The 22024-nt window shown below is 40.5% G+C and overlaps 1 protein-coding gene across 1 annotated transcript in view; it reads left to right on the top strand.

Annotated features, from left to right (window-relative positions):
• pex5lb (peroxisomal biogenesis factor 5-like b) overlaps window positions 1–11935 on the top strand; it is a 161151-nt gene extending 149216 nt beyond the window's left edge. The window contains exons 11-13 of the mRNA XM_064943118.1: window positions 3904–4069; window positions 4203–4360; window positions 8052–11935. Coding sequence (XP_064799190.1) covers window positions 3904–4069; window positions 4203–4360; window positions 8052–8247 — 520 coding nt within the window. The 3' untranslated portion in view covers window positions 8248–11935. The remainder of the gene's footprint in view (window positions 1–3903; window positions 4070–4202; window positions 4361–8051) is intronic.
• The last annotated feature ends 10089 nt before the right edge of the window (window positions 11936–22024 follow it).

The following is a 22024-nucleotide window of genomic DNA, read 5'->3' as shown; positions in this document are numbered from 1 at the left end:
ACTGTAAAAAATACTCTTGTAATATCTTAAAATTGGTCTCCAACTGTGATAATGCTTGGTCAGCCGTTGAAGCAATAGAGTGCATGACAGTGTCATCAGCATATACAGTGCCTTGCGAAAGTATTCGGCCCCCTTGAACTTTGCGACCTTTTGCCACATTTCAGGCTTCAAACATAAAGATATAAAACTGTATATTTTTGTGAAGAATCAACAACAAGTGGGACACAATCATTAAGTGGAACGACATTTATTGGATATTTCAAACTTTTTTAACAAATCAAAAACTGAAAAATTGGGCGTGCAAAATTATTCAGCCCACTTAAGTTAATACTTTGTAGCGCCACCTTTTGCTGCGATTACAGCTGTAAGTCGCTTGGGGTATGTCTCTATCAGTTTCCTTCCTAGCTAACACTACGCTTTAACTTGAAATGAAATGAACTCCTTTCTCCCCTTCGGGGAATTGAAACCCGGTCTCCCGCGTGCCAGCATTTTCTTGTACAGCCATTATTGAAGGTACTTGAGGTCACCAAGAAAGTATGGACATGGCTTTCTCTCCCTTATGTAAGGAATTAGGCACCTTCCCATGTTTTCTACAGTATGTATTGTAGGCTGTTTACTTGTCGGACTGCACAGTAGCCTAATAAACAAATGCAGGTGACTTATATCTTCTAAATGCTTTATTATACAAATGTAAAAGCATATACTGTACAGTACTGTATTTCATCATCAGCATCTTTATACTTTTGTTAATGAAATAATGATAAAAAATACTCTTTCAAAATGCAGATGTTGATTTAGTTACGGATCCATAACAAAACAGTTGAAGTCGTAAGTTTACAAACACTTAGGTTGGAGTCATTAAAACTCGTTTTTCAACCACTCCACAAATTTATTGTTAACAAACCATAGCTTTGGTAAGTCGGTTATGACATCTACTTTGTGCATGACACAAGTAATTTTTCCAACAATTGTTTACAGACAGATTATTTAACTTATAATTCACTGTATCACAATTACAGTGGGTCAGAAGTTTACATACACTAAGTTGACTGTGCCTTTAAATGGCTTTTAACCTCTTGCATCTAGGGGGCACTATTTTCATTTTTGGAAAAATAACGTCCCCAAAGTAAACAGCTATTTTGTCAGGACAAGATGCTAGAATATGCATATAATTGACAGCTTAGGATAGCAAACACATTGTCTGCGAGTTCAACAGAACTGATATTGCAGGCGAAAGCCTGAGAAAAATCCAATCGGGAAGGGACTCTTATTTAGAAAGCTCTGCGTTCCTATGCGTCCCTATTGAGCAGTGAATGAGATATCAACCAGATTCCTTTTTCTATGGCTTCCCTAATGTGTCTAGTGTCACAATACATAGTTTCAGGCTTTTATTTTGAAAAATGAGCCTGAACGTCAACATTGCGTCAGTGGTCAGCTGAAGTCTCTGAGTGTTTTGTGCGTAAAGGACAAATGCGGCCATTGTTTCTCTCTATCCTACTAAGAAGCCACCAGTCCCAGTTGATATATTATCGAATAGATATTTGAAAAACACCTTGATGATTGATTATAAACAACGTTTGCCATGTTTCTGTCGATATTATGGAGCTAATTTGGAATATTTTTCGGCGTTGTAGTGACTGCAATTACCGGTCGATTTCTCAGCCAAATGTGAAGAACAAACGGAGCTATTTTGCCTACAAAAATAATATTTTTGGAAAAAAGGAACATTTGCTATCTAAAGGCTGTGCCTTTAAATTCCAGAAAATGATGTCATGGCTTTAGAAGCTTCTGATAGGCTAATTGACATCATTTGAGTCAATTGGAGGTGTACCTGTAGATGTATTTCAAGGCCTACCTTCAAACTCAGTGCCTATTTGCTTGACATCATGGGAAAATCAAAAGAAATCAGCCAAAGACCTCAGGGAAAAAAATGGTTCATCCTTGGGAGCAATTTCCAAATGCCTGAAGGTACCACGTTTATCTGTACAAACAATAGTATGCAAGTATAAACACCATGGGACCATGCAGCCATCATACCGCTCAGGAAGGAGATGCGTTCTGTCTCCTAGAGATGAACCTACTTTGGTGCGAAAATTGCAAATCAATCCCAGAACAACAGCAAAGGACCTTGTGAAGATGCTGGAGGAAACGGGTACAAAAGTATCTGTATCCACGGTAAAATGAGTCCTATATCGACATAACCTGAAAGGCCACTCAGCAAGGAAGAAGCCACTGCTCCAAAACCAACAAATGGACAATGACCCCAAGCATACTTCCAAAGTTGTGGCAAAATGGTTTAAGGACAACAAAGTCAAGGTATTGGAGTGGCCATCTCAAAGACCTGACCTCAATCCCATAGAACATATTTGGACAGAACTGAAAAAGTGTGTGCGAACAAGGAGGCCTACAAACCTGACTCAGTTACACCAGCTCTGTCAGGAGGAATGGGACAAAATTCACCCAACTTATTGTGGGAAGCTTGTGGAAGGCTACCCGAAACGTTTGACCCAAGTTAAACAATTTAAAGGCAATTCTTAAAATAAAGTGGTGATCCTAACTGACCTAAAACAGGGAATTTTTACTTGGATTAAATGTCAGGAATTGTGAAAAACTGAGTTTAATGTATTTGGCTAAGGTGTATGTAAACTTCCCACTTCAACTGTATATAACCTTCCCGCTGTATTTCAGCACCTTTTCGCACTGTTCTGAGACAAGCATGGAGAAACGAACATGTTCAATTATATTCTATGATATTAAGATAAATGAGTTGACTGAATATAAGCAAGTGATGTCTGCTAAATAATCAAGTTAGTTTTCTCCAGAAATAAATAATTTAAAATAAGAAATTGGCTTTATTTACAAATTAGTGAGAATGTCTCACCATGTTCAAGAATTGCCTTTTTCTCACTCACTCTAGGTTAAATTAAAATGAAATCTCCAAAATATTGTTACTTTTTGTGATTATTATTATTATTTATTATTATTATTATTATTATTATTATTTATTTAGAATTATATAAAAGTCCCTTAGATATTCTCACAGATCCTAACAGAATATTCCCCTTAGATATTAATTTAGAATTCTCCAATGTAATTGTTGGCATAGAGTCTCGTCATTGAAATAAATATATTTTAGACATGCTGTAGGCCTACCATAGACGAAATGAATATTTGTTTCACTACAATTAGGGTGTGGAAATGTTATACACCTTAGATAGTCATTTAGAATCCTCCTATGCTGTCTACTCCCGACCGTCACGTTGTACAGCGCAATATTTTCCATTCCATCCTAACGAAAATCCTGGGGGTTTCGTTTTTCTCGGAATAAAAACACGATAATATCAAATTAATTAAGACAAATTTCTTAAAATCAATCTCATGTACTCTGTTATTACAAAAAAGTTTTTACATTTTCTAGTAATGCCAATATGGGAGACTATCAAATGCTTCTCAAAGTTGCCCTCTGGTGGTCAAACTAGCACTAACTTGCATTAACGTAAAAAATGGCTGACAATTAAATAACGGGCCATAGAATGCTGTAGCAGCCCGCAAGATGTGCTGCAGTATGACACAACTTTTGAAGGAGGAACCACTGTAGTATGCAGATATATTGCATTATTCCTTGTTATAAGCATATATGAGCCTTTATAATGTAAAGTGTCCATTTTAGGATAGCCTCAGTCTCAAGATGACTTCTTTCAATCTCAGGATATCTTAACAATGTCTTAACATATTAAGCCTATCTGGCAAAAAAATGATGTCCTTTGTTTCTGATGGAGCTCATTTTAAAATGTCTGCATAATTTACTTAAACTTGTTGAATCCATGCACTTCGGTTACTGTCTTGAAGCACATCAAGTGCACAGTGTGGCAATTGTCACAGTGTGTGTGTGTGTGCTTGCAGCAGCCAACTGGCGGAGGTCAAGGGATTGTATCAGGAGGCCGTCTTGCTGAATACAGATGGGGTGGACCCGGACCTCCAGACAGGCCTTGGGGTCCTGTTCAACCTCAGCTCCGAGTTTGACAAGGCTGTGGAGGCCTTCAAGTCAGCCCTGTCTGTCAGACCTGAGGTATCCATTAATATAGTACAGAAACACACACACTATGCACAAACCTTTCACAAAAACACCTAAACCTACCACACGCACATGCACACACACACCCTTTCACCCCCACCTATTCTGGTTATGTTGTGTCTGTCAGGACTACCTGCTGTGGAACCGCCTGGGGGCCACACTGGCTAATGGGGACCATAGTGAGGAGGCAGTGGAGGCATACACCCGGGCCCTGGAGCTCCAGCCAGGCTTCATCAGGTCCCGCTACAACCTGGGCATCAGCTGCATCAACCTGGGAGCACACAAGTAGGCGAGGGGGATGGGATGGGTTGAGCTGAGTGAGAGAGCAGTCAGATAGGGAGAGAGTGGAGTAAAATATGCAATAATAATTTTCTACTTTATAGCGCCCTTCATTACATTAAAGAATCTCAGAGCTTTAAAAAATAAGACATGCAATTTAGAAAAAACAACGTCACATCATCATGAGATGGACAGTCATTAGAAAGTTCATGGCTTGAGTGGTCATTTACATTTACATTTACATTTAAGTCATTTAGCAGTCATCTGAGGGAGGGGGCAAGCAAGCAGCACGGTCTTATCAAGGTGTCTCGCGTCTACTACCGAAATGGAGCACCCACTTGGATGATGCTACGGCAGTCACGTGGTGCCAGAAAGCACACCACATATCAGAATGTTACTTGTCCTCCCTACAATCCTCATCACTGGACACCTCCGCCGTCATGCTTTTCAGGCTTCTCTTCATCCTCAACCTCTGAACACTGGCTGGCATTTGAATCAAAACATTTGCCAGCTAGCCTGTTAACATTAGCTTGCTAGCCAAACAAACAAATGACTTGCCAGCTTCAGTCTTAATGCTGTGGTTGATTCTGATGATATTAGCTATACTAATTGTTCATTCTTAAAACAAAAAGATTGTATGGAAACAATCCAAATGAATTACAAAACTATTTACTACAAAAAAAAGGCTTATGTAGCGTGGTTCGTTCTGCGTTGTGTACTTTTAATTAGTACGCTGCCACAACTGGAGGTCTGCTAGTTGGACTCAGCCTGCTCCTGCTGGCTTGGCCCTGCCAACCCCTGCCTGGTGGGACATACCGGTCCCAGGCCTGTGGTCCCTGCAGTCCCCACCTGCTAGTGTAGCGTGGTTCGTTCTGCGTTGTGTACTTTTAATTAGTACGCTGCCACAACTGGAGGTCTGCTAGTTGAATTGTTTTTATTTGCCCTGCACACGAAGAGACGATACACAATATTTTAGCCCTTGGCGCAGTCATAGTGCTCAGGCACCTTGCTATACCGAAGGGCAGGCAAAAGAGAGCGTCAAAAGGAAATAACAGGTGCTGCGTGCCCACATTCAGTGCACAAGAGCACACCATACAATACAAGCAAAATGATACAGAACATAATTCAGACAACATAAAGACATACCTGCACACGAAGAGACAACACACAACATGTTAGCCCTTGGCGCAGTCATAGCTCTCAGGCACCTGCGCAAGCACATGGACACTCACTCAAACACGGTCCCAAGTACTCGCGAGTTATAATAGATACCACGGTTTTATATTGAAATATCCCTGAGACAAGGACAACATACCTTGCTAGCCGAAGGTCAGGCAAAAGAGAACAATAAGGGGGTACGGATGTACACGATGGACAAAACCAAAATAAACAAAACTTTTACAATCACATGTACAGTGGGGCAAAAAAGTATTTAGTTAGCCACCAATTGTGCAAGTTCTCCCACTTAAAAAGATGAGAGGCCTGTAATTTTCATCATAGGTACACTTCAACTATGACAGACAAAATGAGAAAAAAAATTGTAGGATTTTTTATGAATTTATTTGCATAAGTATTTTGGTCACCTACAAACAAGCAAGATTTCTGGCTCTCACAGACCTGTAACTTCTTCTTTAAGAGGCTCCTCTGTCCTCCAGTTGTTACCTGTATTAATGGCACCTGTTTGAACTTGTTATCAGTATAAAAGACACCTGTCCACAACCTCAAACAGTCACACTCCAAACTCCACTATGGCCAAGACCAAAGAGCTGTCAAAGGACACCAGAAACAAAATTGTAGACCTGAACCAGGCTGGGAAGACTGAATCTGGAAAAGGTAAGCAGCTTGGTTTGAGGAAATCAACTGTGGGAGCAATTATTAGGAAATGGAAGACATACAAGACCACTGATGATCTCCCTCGATCTGGGGCTCCATGCAAGATCTCACCCCATGGGGTCAAAATGATCACAAGAACGGTTAGCGAAAATCCCAGAACCACACGGGGGGACCTAGTGAATGACCTGCAGAGAGCTGGGACCAAAGTAACAAAGCCTACCATCAGTAACACACTACACCGCCAGGGACTCAAATCCTGCAGTGCCAGAGGTGTCCCCCTGCTTAAGCCAGTACATGTCCAGGCCTGTCTGAAGTTTGCTAGAGAGCATTTGGATGATCCAGAAGAAGATTGGGAGAATGTCATATGGTCAGATGAAACCAAAATAGAACATTTGGTAAAAACTCAACTCGTCATGTTTGGAGGAAAAAGAATGCTGAGTTGCATCCAAAGAACACCATACCTACTGTGAAGCATGGGGGTGGAAACATCATGCTTTGGGGCTGTTTTTCTGCAAAGGGACCAGGACGACTGATCCGTGTAAAGGAAAGAATGAATGGGGCCAAGTATCGTGAGATTTTGAGTGAAAACCTCCTTCCATAAGCAAGGGCATTGAAGATGAAACGGGGCTGGGTCTTTCAGCATGACAATGATCCGAAACATACCGCCTGGGTAACGAAAGAGTGGCTTCGTAAGAAGCATTTCAGGGTCCTGGAGTGGCCTAGCCAGTCTCCAGATCTCAACACTATAGAAAATCTTTGGAGGGAGTTGAAAGTCTGTGTTGCCCAGCAACAGCCCCAAAACATCACTGCTCTAGAGGAGATCTGCATGGAGGAATGGGTCAAAATACCAGCAACAGTTTGACCATCTTGTGAAGACTTACAGAAAACGTTTGACCTCTGTCATTGCCAACAAAGGGTATATAACAAAGTATTGAGATAAACTTTTATTGACCAAATACTTATTTTCCACCATAATTTGCAAATAAATTCATTAAAAATCCTACAATGTAATTTTCTGGATTTTTTTTCGAATTTTGTCTGTCATAGTTGAAGTGTACCTATGATGAAAATTACAGGCCTCTCACATCTTTTTAAGTGGGAGAACTTGCACAATTAGTGGCTGACTAAATACTTTTTTGCCCCACTGTATGTACAATATTGATATGAAAAAAAGTGTTTGTACACCAAAGAATAACATTAGCTATGCAGCTGTAATTAAATAAAATACACACTGAAATATTATTATCAAATTATTAACATCCCCTCTTGACCTGGCCAATTTGAATTGGTCCTTGTGTGCGACTACTAGGGTGCCATGGCAACTGTAGAACGATGTTGTTGAAGGCTTACTTTCCTGTGGGGTTAGGAATAGTATATCCAGGTTTAACGGGATAGTTCAGTCAAGTTTACTGTTTCCTTACCTTGAAAGCAGTCTAATGAGGGACTGACTGGACAGACTGGCTACTTTGACAAAACCAAATCAATGATTGCAGTCTTTCCTTGTCCATAGACTGCTCTCAAAGTAAGTATATATACTTTTAATTGAGCTATCCCATACTTTGGCGTCCTACCAATGCTAACAGGGGTCCTACCTCTTCAATTGTTTTACACTGAACAATGTTAATGCTATTAAAGCTGTTTGTAAACAAACCCATATTTTGGGTTACAGAATCTCTTGGTCCATGTACTACTTTCTACTTATCCATAAGATGAATTGAAGTTGTAATAATGGCAAACTATTCCTTTAAGATGAAGTAAAATTGTAATATCAGCGAACTCTCTCTTAAGATAAAGTAAAGAGAGTAATAATTAAAAGACTTTAAAGTTTTTGTTTTTTAAATCTTTTTCCTGATTTTTTTTTTAGGGAGGCAGCTAGTAACTTCCTGACTGCCCTTAACCAGCAGAGGCAGAGCCAGAGTCACCAAGTCATGTCGGCTAACATCTGGGCTGCCCTTCGGATCGCCCTCTCCATGATGGACCGGCCCGAGCTCTTCCAGGCTGCGAACCTTGGAGACCTGGACCGTCTCATGAAGGCCTTCGAAATGGGGCGGGTTATGTGACCAGGTTTAGCGGGGCTCCTCAGATAAACAGTTTGCTAATTGGCTCGAGGGTTGCCAGATTGGTGACCAATAATGGCTTCTGTTAATGTAAAGCTAAATTAATGTCTGACCGAAGAGAGATGAATGTTATTGAAGATCGGAAAAAGAGGGGGGATTGTAGAATAATGGAGGTGTTCTAGTATTTGAAATGCCATTATAGTGGGAATATTGGAAGACCTGAACCAACTTGGGAAATATACACACTCTTTTAATTTAGACTGGCCTCCAGCAGCTGAAATTAGGCTCCAATAACGCAGCCATAGATCAAACGTGGTCATTTATTCCCCATTCGTTGTGGTATGGCACTGTATACAACTTCTGCTGTGTGGTCATATACCATCTACTTTAAGTGGATGGGAAGATTGTTTGTAACCCGTTGAAACGGATTTGCACCACTGCAATGGGGTACTACTATTTATTTTTATCCCCGAAGAGCACAACGTTGACTGAGAAAAGGAAAGACAGAGTCTGCTGTAACGTAGAGGAAAAACAAGCCATGCATGCCCGGCAATCACATTGTGAAAGAACTGAAGCCTTATACTAAGTGAAATGATATCAAATGCACAAGTCGTAATCACTTTTATAGACAGCAGGTACTGATGGTCAAATTGTGTGTAATAGTATAGACTAGAGTCCTGTGTATAGTTTTTTGTCATTTTGTACATACCTGTATTTATTTGGAATATCGCTTCCATGCAATGCTCCAAGTACAGTATGTGATATATGACTGGTTGACAGGTCCGATAGGCCGGAAAGTAAATAAGCTCATTTGGACATACACACACGTTTGTCGGTACACAGACCGCCTCTGGATGAACAATCATTGTACCATTTGGGGGGTGTGTTTGTGTGTGGTTGTGTTGTGTGTGTGTGTGTAGCTTGCTTTTATTTCAACCACTCTACAGCAATAAGTGTCGTGTTTTTCCACAATGCCCACTTACTATTCAAGTAGTAAGTACCCGCACACACCTGCGTGCGACACCTGTTCCATCTGTTTTTGCAACATCAGTCACATGAAAGGATGTCTGCCTCTCATCTTTACTCGCATCTCAGTCGCAACTAGTGACGTTCAAACAGTGCTTTGTGATCCTGGCTTCAAAGTGTGGCAACAACCGCTGAAAATGAATCCCTCTAAAGCAGCCTGTCATGTTCAAATGAGAGTGATTAAGTCAACAGCGAGGAGGAAAATGCACTCAAAGGACCCGTTAAAACAAGTTATGCAAGTCACCCGTTCGTTCATTGGTTTTACGAATCCGTGTTTGATGAGATATGATTTCAAGCATAAGTCATCTGCTTTTTAAGAAATTCTGTTTTTGAGGATAGATTTTCCAGTTTACTCTTTCTTACCAGAAAAAAAGGTGTGGTGTTTAAAGTGAATATTGGTTTACAACTGAATTGGTAGTGGACATGTGTGTTGAACGTGCAGTAAATTCCCTATGCAATATACAGTATATTTTAATAACATTGACTGTTGTCTCATATTTGGTTCAATTAACCAAACTCATTGTTTCTTTGGGAGTTTGAACTTCTGTCCACAAGCAAAGGCTAAAGATTAGTTACAATTAGTTTTTTAAGCATATGTGTTAGTGCCAGGCTGGAACAAAAGCCTGTTCTCTGGAAGTGGAGTTGGAGAACCCTGATTTACACTAACCAATTCCCCATTTCCTTAGAATTTACTTTGGGTCTTTTTACCTTCTCAGATTCTCAATAAGTTGAATGTTGGCCATGGAATTTGAGAATGTTGGCTTGTGTAATGTAGTATAATAATATTTATTGACATTGTACAGTACATACAAATCAAATGGCAAAGTTACTAAACAGTTTCCCCACTGTTTCTATACTGTAAATACTGTGCACTGTATAAATTAAAGTTACAGCCTAATTCTAAAATAGATTAAATAAAAACAAAATGCTCAATCTACACACAATACCCCATTTTTACATTTTAGCAACTGTATTAAAAATAAACAGAAATAACTTATTTACACAAGTATTCAGACCCTTTCCTATGAGACTCAAAATTGAGCTCATGTGCATCCTGTTTCCATTGATGATCCTTGAGATGTTTCTACAACTTGGAGTCCACCTAAGGAAAATTCAGTTGATTAGACATGATTTGGAAAGGCAATCCTGTCTATATAAGGTCCCTCAGTTGACAGAGCCAAAACCAAGCGATGAGGTTTAAGGAATTTGGGAAGGGTACCAAAAGAATTCTGCGGCATTGAAGGTCCCAAAAAAAAAAAAAAACACTGGCCTCCATCATTCTTAAATAGAATAAGTTTGGAACCACCAAGGCTCTTCCTAGAGCTGGCAGCCCGGTCAAACTGAGTAATCGGGGATAAGGGTCTTGGTCAGGGAGGTGACAAAGAACCCGATGGCCACTCTGACAGAGCACTTGAGTTCCTCTGTGGGGAGAAACTTCGAGGGACAACCATCTCTGCAGCACTCCACCAATCAGGCCTTTTTGGTAGTGTCCAGACAGAAGCCACTCCTCAGTAAAAGGCACCTCAGACCTGGGCGAAGGTTCACCTTCCAAAAGGGCAACGACCCTAAGCACACAGCCAAGACAACGCAGGAGGGGCATCGGAACAAATCTCTGAATGTCCTTGAGTGGCCCAGCCAGAGCCTGGGCTTGAACCCGATCAAACATCTCTGGAGAGACCTGAAAATAGCTGTGGGCGGTGCTCCCCATCCAACCTGACAGAACTTGAGAGGATCTGCAGAGAAGAATGGGAGAGACTCCCCAAATATAGGTGTGCCAAGCTTAAACCGTCATACCAAAAAAGACTGCCAAAGCTGCATCAACAAAATACTGAGTAAATTGTCTGAATACTTATGTAAATGTAATATTTCTGTATTTTCTAAAAAAAACAGTTTTTTCTTTGTCGTTATGGGGTATTGTGTGTAGATGGCTGAGATGATTAAAAAAAAAAAAAAAAAAAAAATCAATTTTAGAATAAGGCTGTAACGTAACAAAATGTGGAAAAAGTCAAGGGGTCTGAATACTTTCTGAAGGCACTGTACATAAAAAACAAAACCTATCAAAAATTGTATTTACAGGATAATACCAATATATATTTAATGCATTTCTCTAAGAACAACTATTACATGTATTAGCAACGGAATATATTTTACTTACAAGCTACAGTTGAAATGTCGCCTGTAACCACAAGCACTTAAACTCAATCTGCACTTGCATATTTGTGATTAAAGGAATTGTTTTCCCAAATTACAAAATAAGTTAGTACACTTGCATGATAAGAAAACAACTATGAGCCAGCCATCACTATGAATAATATTCTCTTCTGGTCAATAGAAACATCTGATCATCTATCTTTGTAATTTGCGGAACTATCCCTTTAAGCCAACTTAATTAAAAATAGCTGTACTTATCAATATGCAATATGTTTAGCATGTAAACATGTTGTGAAGTCATATCCTTTGTAAGCATGTACCCATCATTAGTTGTCACCTAGCTTTTCCAAATGTTCATGCCGCTGTATAGCATACAGTATTCCTGTAAAGAAAAATTAAACACAGGTTTATTGTCAATATTCAAATAATATTTTAGAAATTAAAGTATTGTTACATAAGATGCCATTGTTTTTTTCTGGATGTCTCACAGCTGCAACACATTTTCAGTAAATAAAGTCACATAACAGTATCATTACAACCCAGTGGTACTGGAATCCTTACCACATCCTTGATTTGAAATTAAACATACAGTACCAGTCAAATGTTTGGAGACACCTACTCATTCATGGGTCTCTTTCTTTTTACTATTTTCTACATTGTAGAATAATAGTGAAGACATCAAAAGTATGAAATAACACATGTGAAATCATGTAGTAACCCAAAAAGTGTTAAACAAAATATATTTTAGATTCTTCTAAGTAGCCACCCTTTGCCTTGACAGCTTTGCACACTTGGTATTCTCTTAACCAGTTTCGCCTGGAATGCTTTTCCAACAGTCTTGAAGGAGTTCCCACATATGCTGAACACTTGTTGGCTGCTTTTCCTTCACTCTGTGGTCCAACTCATCCTGAACTATCTCAATTGGGTTGATGTCGGGTGATTGTGGAGGCCAGGTCATCTGATGCAGCACTCCATCACTCTTGTTCTTAGTCAAATAGCCCTTACACAGTCTGGAGGTGTGTTGGGTCATTGTCTTGTTGAAAAACAAATGATAGTCCCACTAAGCGCAAACCAGATGGGATGGTGTATCGCTGCAGAATGCTGTGGAAGACATGTTGGTTGAGTGTGCCTTGAACTCCAAATAAATCACAGACCGTTTCACCAGCAAAGCACCCCCACACCATCACACCTCCTCCTCCATGCTTCATGGTGGGAACCACACATGCAGGGATCATCTGTTCACTTACTCTGCATCTCACATAGACACGTCGGTTGGATCCAAAATTCTCAAATTTGGACTCATCAGCCCAAAGACAGATTTCCATTGCTCGTGTTTCTTGGCCCAAGTAAGTTAATTATTTTAACCCTTGTTAAAATAGGAAACATATGTGGATATATTGAAGCAACATCGCAAGATATCAGTCAGGAAGTTAAAGCTTGTTTAATGACAATGACCCCAGCATACTTCCAAAGTTGTGTCAAAATGGCTTAATTACGGACAACAAAGTCATGGTATTGGAGTGGCCATCACAAAGCCCTGACCTCATTCCTATGGAAAATGTGGGCAGAACTGAAAAAGTGTGCGAGCAAGGAGTCCTACAAACTTGATAGTTACACCAGCTCTGTCAGGAGGAATGGGCCGGAATTCACCCAACTTGTGATAAGCTTGTGGAAGGCTACCTGAAATGTTTGACCCAAGTTAAACAATTTAAAGGCAATGCTATCAAATACTAATTGAGTGCATGTATATTTCTGACCCACTGGGAATGTGATGAAAGAAAGAAAAGTTGAAATACATCATTATCTCTACTATTATTCTGACATTTCACATTCTTAAAATAAAGTGGTGATCCTAACTGACCTAAGACAGGGAATTTTTACTAGGATTGAATGTAAGGAATTGTGAAAGTTTGAGTTTAAATGTATTTGGCTAAACTTCTGACTCCATGGAAATCTTTAGGCAAAATGAGTTTCCACAAACAAGGAAAGGATATCCAACAAAACAATTCATCAATTGATCATCATTCTCACCATGCTTATGGCCTCAAGGCAATCTAGATCATCTTAAAAGTCCAGAAACTCCCAAGTTACTATATCGTCCAAGTCCAGATCGGACATGTCTTCATCCTCAAAGCCTTCTATATCCTCTTGAATGTCCATAACTTCAAGAGTGTTCCACAAGAGTAGCCAGAGAATGTCTGGAGCTTGAAGAATTTAAGTATGACCCCAAAAATCTGGAACATCCAAATTCTTCAAATTGAGTTGAGCAAGTGGTGACGTGTGATATTTGATGCCTCTTTTCATCAGCATGGCGTAGTGGAAAAATTAGCCACAGCTATGAGTGACAAACCTGGGCCTTGTTCAAATACTCTAAAAAATGCATCCTTCCTTCCCTAATCTGACATGACTAGATGGGTCAAAGAAATTAAATGGAACCCTTTGTTTAGACATATCAAATTATATTTTAGAGCAGTGATTACTTCAACAATGGAAAGAAGTATTGCTGCTTAACCTATGAGCCCTGCCCCCTTGGCACTTGTGGAGATCTGAGAGTATTAGATAGGTGTCAGCAATAATAGTACTGTGATAAAATGCATCTCGGTGAGAGGTGTAGGACTCAGGCGCAGGGATGTCTGAGAAGCGTGTTTAATAATATAGTCCACCAATACAAAACGGCACAGACATAAATCCCAAAACTACGCTCTCGAATACTCAGAAACTCGTGCAAGCGCACGGAAGAACAAACACAGTTCCGACACTTTACATACACGTGCGTAATAGTGAAAAACATCAAATACAATCGAGCGCAATACACACAAATCTAATCCTGCACGAATTAAGGCTGGTAACAGGTGCCCTATATACACAGAAATAAACGCAATTGAAACCAGGTGTGAAAAGGAACACAGACAAAGCAACTAGAAAAAGAAAAAGGGATCGGTAGCGGCTAGTAAACCTGCTACGCCGAGCGCCGCCCGAACAGGGAGAGGAGTTACCGTCGGTAGAAGTCGTGACAAGTACATGTAGCTCTCCTTGCTCTATCTATGCTATAAATCCACGTGTTCATCCTTCTTTAATGCTAAGGTTAGGATAAGTTTTCCTCTTGATCTTCAACACTGTGTTAAATGCTTCAAATGGAAATCTCACCACTATTCATTATCTCCAGCACCACCCCAACATCAACATAGGTAATTTGGGTGACTTATCAGAAGGATCACAATCATCCCAGCTTCAGTTCACCTTAATAATGGAGAAGATGGACCACTACACGCCAAGACTGTTGTCCTTGTTTGAGTCAAGAGGAGGTTTATTATTCAACTAAGCAGGAAAATTTTAATTTACTAACTTTGCCTGCTTATAGTTGTTTTAAATGTAATGGTGCTCACCAGATGATGTCAGTGTTTTGTACAGTACAGTTATTGCAAAAATAAAATTGTTTCAGTGACAGTCAGTGTGAGCAACCCGGCCTATGTATTATTATTACCAGCAGCATACCACCCTGCATACCACTGCTGGCTTGCTTCTGAAGCTAAGCAGCGTTGGTCCTGGTCAGTTCCTGGATGGGAGACCAGATGCTGCTGGAAGTGGTGTTGGAGGGCAAGTAGGAGGCACTCTTTCCTCTGGTCTAAAAAAATATCCCAATGCCCCAGGGCAGTGATTGGGGACACTGCCCTGTGTAGTGTAGGGTGTCCTGAGTCTCTGAGGTCATTAAAGATCCCATGGCACTTATCGTAAGAGTAGGGGTGTTAACCCCGTTGTCCTGGCTAAATTCCCAATCTGGCCCTCAAACCATCACGGTCACCTAATAATCCCCAGTTTACAATTGGCTCATTAATCCCCCTCCTCTTCCCTGTAACTATTCCCCAGGTTGTTGCTTCAAATGAGAACTTGTTCTCAGTCAATTTACCTGGTACAATAACAAATACATTTAAAAGATTGGATTGTGAAGATAAATATGCAGGAATCCTGTGCTTATTTTCTTTTTCATTGGTGAAATATGCATACAATTAGAGTAATTGCCCATAACTTAATATATACTTGTATTAAAAATGCAGAACAAAATCATTATTGCCAAAGAAAATCTCAATCTAATGGAATTTCTTAAAAGAAAGACTAACTTTATGTTTAATCAGTTTATAATCAAGATACATTTGTTTGTTAATCTTTATATTGTGTTGTTTTGATGAATGTATTTTAATTTAGACTATCATATTATAGTTTTGATGAATTAAGCAAAGCCAGTTCAGAAAGGAAACTTGAGTGTTGCATCAACTGTTAGCGAGCTGTTAGTAAGCATTAGCTGAGATTCAAACAATCAGTTCTCACCTTTTTTTAAATTTTCGCCTAAAATGACATACCCAAATCAAACTGCCTGTAGCTCAGGCCCTGAAGCAAGGATAAGCATATTCTTGGTACAGTTTGAAAGAAAAAATTTGAAGTTTAAGGAAATAAGAAAGAAATGTAGTAGAACATAACACATATATATATATATATATATATATATACACATTGGAAAAACCATCACCTTTGAAATGCAAGAGAAAGGCCGTAGTGTATTATTCCAGCCCAGATGTAATTTAGATTTCTATTAAATACTTCTTAGGGCTAGGCATCCCGCTAGCAGGACAACTTCCAGTGAAACAATTCAAATTCAAATAAATAATTGTAAAAATTATGGATATTAAACATTAAGGTACGTATAAGTGTGTTATATCGGTTGAAAGCTTAGATTCTTGTTAATCTAACTGCACTGTCCGATTTACAGTAGCTATTACAGCAAAAACATGCCATGCGATTGTTTGAGGACGGCGCCCCACATCAACACATTTTTCTACTGGCACAGGTTTCATAAATTCACAAATACAATAAAATATTCACTTTTTGAAAATCTTCCTCTGATTTGTCATCCAAAGGGTCCCAGCTATAATGTGTAGTGTCATGCAGAGAAAGGAATCTGGTTCAACAAGTCAAAATATGTTCCAATTGACTCTTCAGATACCCTAAAATGTAATCAAACTATAATATTTCTTATGGATAGAAGTATGTTCAAAAGGAAACAGATGCGTCCTGTCTTCATGGCGCACGCAAATACGAATTTCCAAGATTGTGTCCCTGTACTAAAATTTTTGAAGTTACAAGCCTTAAACCTTGAACATAGCTGACACTCTGTGGAAGCCATAGGAATTCCATCAAGGGAGCTCATTTCCCGTATGACTTGCCATTGTAAGAGGATGGTCTCTTTCAAAAACAAAATTCAGATTGGATTTTCTCCTACCATATCTATTGTGTTATATTCTCCTACATTATGTTAACATTTCTACAAACTTCAAAGTGTTTTCTTTCCAATGGTACCAATTATATGCATATCCTGGCTTCATACTGCCTGAGCAACAGGCAGTATACTTTGGGCATGTCATTCAGGCGGAAATTGAGGGAAAAAAGGGGCCTAGCCCTAAGAAGTTTTTTAATATCAAAATGTCTAAGACAAACTTCAAGAGCATAACACACTTGTTGAAACCATTTTGCAAATGTGTTTATATTCCCTTATCATACTGGCGACCTCCCCACAGAGTTACCCCTTAGGGAGAAATCCAGACCGTACAGCAGTCCCAATCCGGTGAGATTTGTCAAACAAGACAAAAACAACAACAACAGCAATACACTTCTTCAAAAAAAACTAGAGTTGAGAAAAGCTTTTCTTCCTTTCATAGGCAGACATGTGAAGAAACAAATTCGCATATTTACCAAAAGCCCCAGGGGACCGGTAATTAAAAATAACACTGTCTGTTAAATCAAAAATAACCAAATTAGAATAACAAATCAAATTATAATTACAACTCTTGATAACTCCACAAGGAAATAAGTATATCCCATGAGGTAATGGTAAAATAGACTAGAGACAGGTGTTCCTCATTCTTCAGGGCAGCTCCCTCTCTCCTCCTCGTGTTCCGAATTACACATAGGACTACTGCTAAATTATAAACTTCTCCCTAATTTTTAGTGTTTACATAGCCCATTTAAATCTCACCCAATGGCTTCAGTCTTTCTAGAGAGGGTGATCAGGCCTCAGCAGGGAGCCAAATCAGAGGTCATTCAACCCCATTATGTGTTTTCTTTATTTTTCTTTCTCTGTACCTCAGAAACCATTTAAAACACTTCCATCATTCTGCGTACCCAGTTTACAACCACACAATAAATCCAACATGGTATTAACACGACTTAACAAATAATCCTAACCGGTGAGTTGTGTGCGCCTGTGCTGGTAAAACGTATGGCAAAAGAAACAAACCAATGGCCAGGCCAAACGTATTTGGGAGCTCCCTCTATGGCCAGATCTGATACTTTTATAAAACTGCAGAATTTCAGTAACTCCTCTCGCAAGGCAACAGCCTCGGGAAACAGTTCAAAGTGAGTCAAATGAACATTTTATTTGTTTCCATTTTGCTATATCTTAATCAGTCCAAACAATTCAATTTAGAAATTCTTACTTTCCAATTAACTTACTATACCAATTGAACAAAAAGTTTTAAATTACAATCAAAACGAACATGATAATTTCTGTTCACAGGGAGGCCACTTCAATTACTTGTGACGCATCTTGCCTTTCATAAATTCTATTAATATATTTCGGAATAAGGTGTCTTACGATATTAAAACCCCTAGGATTTGCTTCGTAACTTTTGAAATCGAAAACCCCCAAATATATCTTGTTTCGCTGGTTCCCATATGATGCCTTTTGGCCCTGCTCTACCAAATACTTTATTAATGATGTGATGTCTGCCATATGAGTTTCAAATTCACTACATATTGTATCAACACAGAACCCTCAAATTCACACCATTTAGCAATTGTTTAAATGTGGGGTGATACAAGTTAGACATTTTCAGAAGATAATTTGTTCTCTCGCCCATATATACAGCCAATTTTAATATGTTACCTAATATCCACTGTTTTTGATTCTCGCAAGGATTATCCAAGCTCAAAATCAGTTCCACACCCATTGCCATGTAAAATAATCTGGGTATTGTTGCTGGTCCCATGTTCAAAGACATGGGTAGTAGTCACATTGCTTTCGATTCTGCCTGTTTCCCCACTAAATATCATACTTTTCCTGTCATTAATTTAACCAATTTCAAGCTCTATTTCCTGTACATCCACATTTCCAATGATAATATGCTTTTTTCACTACCCCTACTATATCCATTTTGATAACAGGTTTCAAACCTGACATCAAAGCAGACGTACATATTCTTTCAATGTACTCACATACCCAAGCTGTGTTCGAATACCAATACTAATATAGCGTATTGTCACGCCTTGACCTTAGAGCTTTTCATGTCTCTATTTTGGTATGGTTCTCAATCAGAGACAGCTGACTATCGTTGCTCTGATTGGGAACCATACTCAGGTAGAATTTTCCCACATATGTTTTGTGGGTAATTGTTTTCTTTTTAGTGTTTTGCACCTGACAGGACTGTTTTGGTTTCGTTTATTCACTTTGTTATTTTTGTTTAGTGTTCAGTTCAAATTAAAATACACTTACCACGCTGCGCTTTGGTCCGATTCCTCTTCTTCAGACGACGACTCCTGTGACACGTATACTACAGACTTAATGAGTTTATACTTCATACTATAAGTGTAGTATACTGTAAACAAACGGTAACCTTTCAGTTGAGCTCCACATGTCTACCAGAAGTTGATGCTGTTGCTATGCAGCCTCTTGGTAGCTTGTTAGCATAACAAATGACTAGTTAGACATTTTACAACATCAGGTGTTTTGGAAAGTCAGACTCTTCAGAGCGCACACTGCCCGCTCTGGATGAGGAGAAGGGTTGAGCAAAGCTCTCTGATCTCACAAAGGCAGTCAAGCACCCAAGCTAACTGCTTCTTCACTCTGACCATTCTACTCACCCTAGCAGGGCTGGTTAGGCCTTTCCCATGTTATCCATGCATTGGTGACTAACTGTATATGTAGTACCACACCTTATCCCCGACCTCGAACACCTGGTGTGAGGCTTTTTTGTGTCTTTGGTTGCCTGTAGGCATTCCACCCACTTTGTGAATGCGCAAGTCACTGTTGAGGAGATACTTGTTGCCTCTGGCTGACCTGGCAACTGGGCCGACCCAGTCGATCTGGATTGAGCTCCAGGGGTAAGACACGCCCTTGCGTTGCAGGGGTGCTCTGTGAAGTAGCTTGAAACTGGCAGCAAACTAGACACCCCCTCACGTATTTGGCCACATCTTGTTCCATATGAGGCCAGTAAGCCACCTGTCGCATGTAGCCTTGAACCCCCTATGGTCTCCACATGGCTCGTCGTGGGCATGGGCTATCATTATCCCCCCTGTGTTTTAGGAACTACCCACATTCGAGCGGTGTCGGTTTCTGAAACATACACCAACCAGTAGGTCATCTACAAGTGTGAGGTGCTGTTTAGTTGCGTACAGCGAATGCAAGTGGTGTGAATCTGCCAAAGCCAGTTCGGGCACTGGGTGGTTGACAGGATCCGACAGGAACACCATCAAATTGGCGAGGGACTCATCTTGGTGTTGCATTGCTACCAGATTGCAATTAAGGAATGAATGCATTAGCAACACATTACGTTCGTGCAAATACGTTTTCTGTGGTGCTACATGGCTACGCGTTACCACAGACACCATAGCTTCCTCAGTGTATTTTTTGTCTCGAGCATCAAACACCCAAGGGGTGCCGTGAATTGCACCGGATTTCGCCATGCTGACGGCATGGTCGTTGCCAAGTTTGTCACGACCAGGTGATTTGGAGTGTCCCTTGACTTTCTTCCAATACACCTGTATGTCGTGTTTGGTGATGAGGTCATCACAAGCTATGATGAGCTTTGTTTTTCACCTCTTTACCACTTGAAGTAGTCATGTGCTTTTGTTTCCAAAACGGCAAGTGGCATAAGGTGAGTCTCGCGTAGTTTGAGTCGGTGCAGATCGCCAGTTCTGACAATTCGTGTTTCACCACCGTTTGCATGGTGGTTAGCACGCCAACCACTTCTGCAAGCTGGCTGGTATTGTTGCCAAGCTGAAATTGAAGTGGTTTGCACGGAATGTCGTTGTGCCATACCAATCCCACCCCAGCTTGCAAGTGGTCTAGATTGCGGTAAGAACAGCCATCTACAAATGCCATCGGCATTTCAAGACATACATTCTCTTCGGGAGTGGTGCGGAGAAGGTTTCATCGTCACCACAGCGTTGACACATCGCCAAAGCACTGCCCAAAAGCAGGTTTTTCGCTTTTGTGTATTTGATTACTACATCATGGCTCTGCAGCGTCATAAGCCAAGCCACTATCCTGCTGTTGTGTACAGCAGCCTCATGGTTTCGTTGGCTTTTCAGAAAAGTCAAAGGCTGGTGACATGTTTCTATGATCACCTTTTGAAGTGTTTGATTGCCCAGACTGTCGACTGCAGCGCTTTTTCGCAGTCTGAGTATTTGTGTTCAGCAGGGTTGAGAGTTTTGCTTGTATTTTTGGTACAACCCAGCGCTAAGGCAGTGCTCTGAGAAACCGACTTCCAAAAAGAATGACTTGTCTTTGTTGGGGTATACCAGGCAGGGTGCCTTGCAGAGCTGGTTTTTCAAGGAAGCCACAGCTTCGTTGTGAGTGACATCCCAGACAAATGGGGTGTCTTTCTGAAGAAGGCGAGTCAACGGTTTTGACAAGTCGACATAGTTTTCGAAGAATTGACGGGAGTAATTACATACTCCCAAGAATCTGCGCACCTCGTGAAGATTCGTAGGTGTTTTGATGTTGCGGATTGCTTGGATTCGGTTAGACTGTGGCAGGATGCCCTCGGCACCCACCAGAAGCCCCCGTAGTTTACCTTGGTCCTGCACCATTGTCCTTTCATGATGGCCAACTTAGCCCCTGCAGTCCCGAGTTGGGTGAGAACGTGGCCCATTTCATTGAGGTGGTGTGACCAAGTCTCACTTCTCATGAGAACGTCGTCCACGTAGATTATCGTCCCCCCTAGAGGCTGCGTCTGGCATTGCCTTGTGCAGGAAGATGTTGAACTCTGAGGGGGAGTTCGCATACCCAAATGAGCAAACGATTGATCGTGAAGAGCTTGTTCGAGAACGAGAAAGCCAACTTGTGTTGGACACGAGGGTCGACTGTCATGGTCCAGAAACCATTAACCACGTCGACGGTGGAGAAGTACTTGGAGTTTGCCACCTTTGGCAACTCTTGGTCTCGCTGTGTCAATGGCCAACAAGACAACGGAACCAGTTTGTTGAGTTCTCTATAGTCAACGGTAAGACGCCATTTACTCATTGGTTTTATAACAGGCCACACGGGAGCGCTGTGCGTACTGTTACATTCCCTGATTATCTGTTTAACTAATAAGGAATCGATAATCTCTTGTACCGCTGTGTATGCTGCGAGCGGGATTTTTTATTGTCTAACAAACGTAGGAGTTGCTCAGGGTGGCGTAGGAATACGCACCACATGGATACCCGTAACCCAGCAATCCAGTGAGTCTGTTGACCAGATCTCGTTGTGTTTGTTAATTCTTAGAACTAACCCTCCCGGATCCGGGAGAATTGTCATCAACTACACCAATTAGCATAACGCAATGGACAA

This window comes from Oncorhynchus masou, chromosome 3 (assembly GCF_036934945.1).
Source record: "Oncorhynchus masou masou isolate Uvic2021 chromosome 3, UVic_Omas_1.1, whole genome shotgun sequence".
NCBI classification, from domain to species: Eukaryota; Metazoa; Chordata; class Actinopteri; order Salmoniformes; family Salmonidae; genus Oncorhynchus; species Oncorhynchus masou.
Note: the sequence above shows the minus strand (reverse complement) of the source record. Positions and strands in the feature narration are given on the sequence as shown.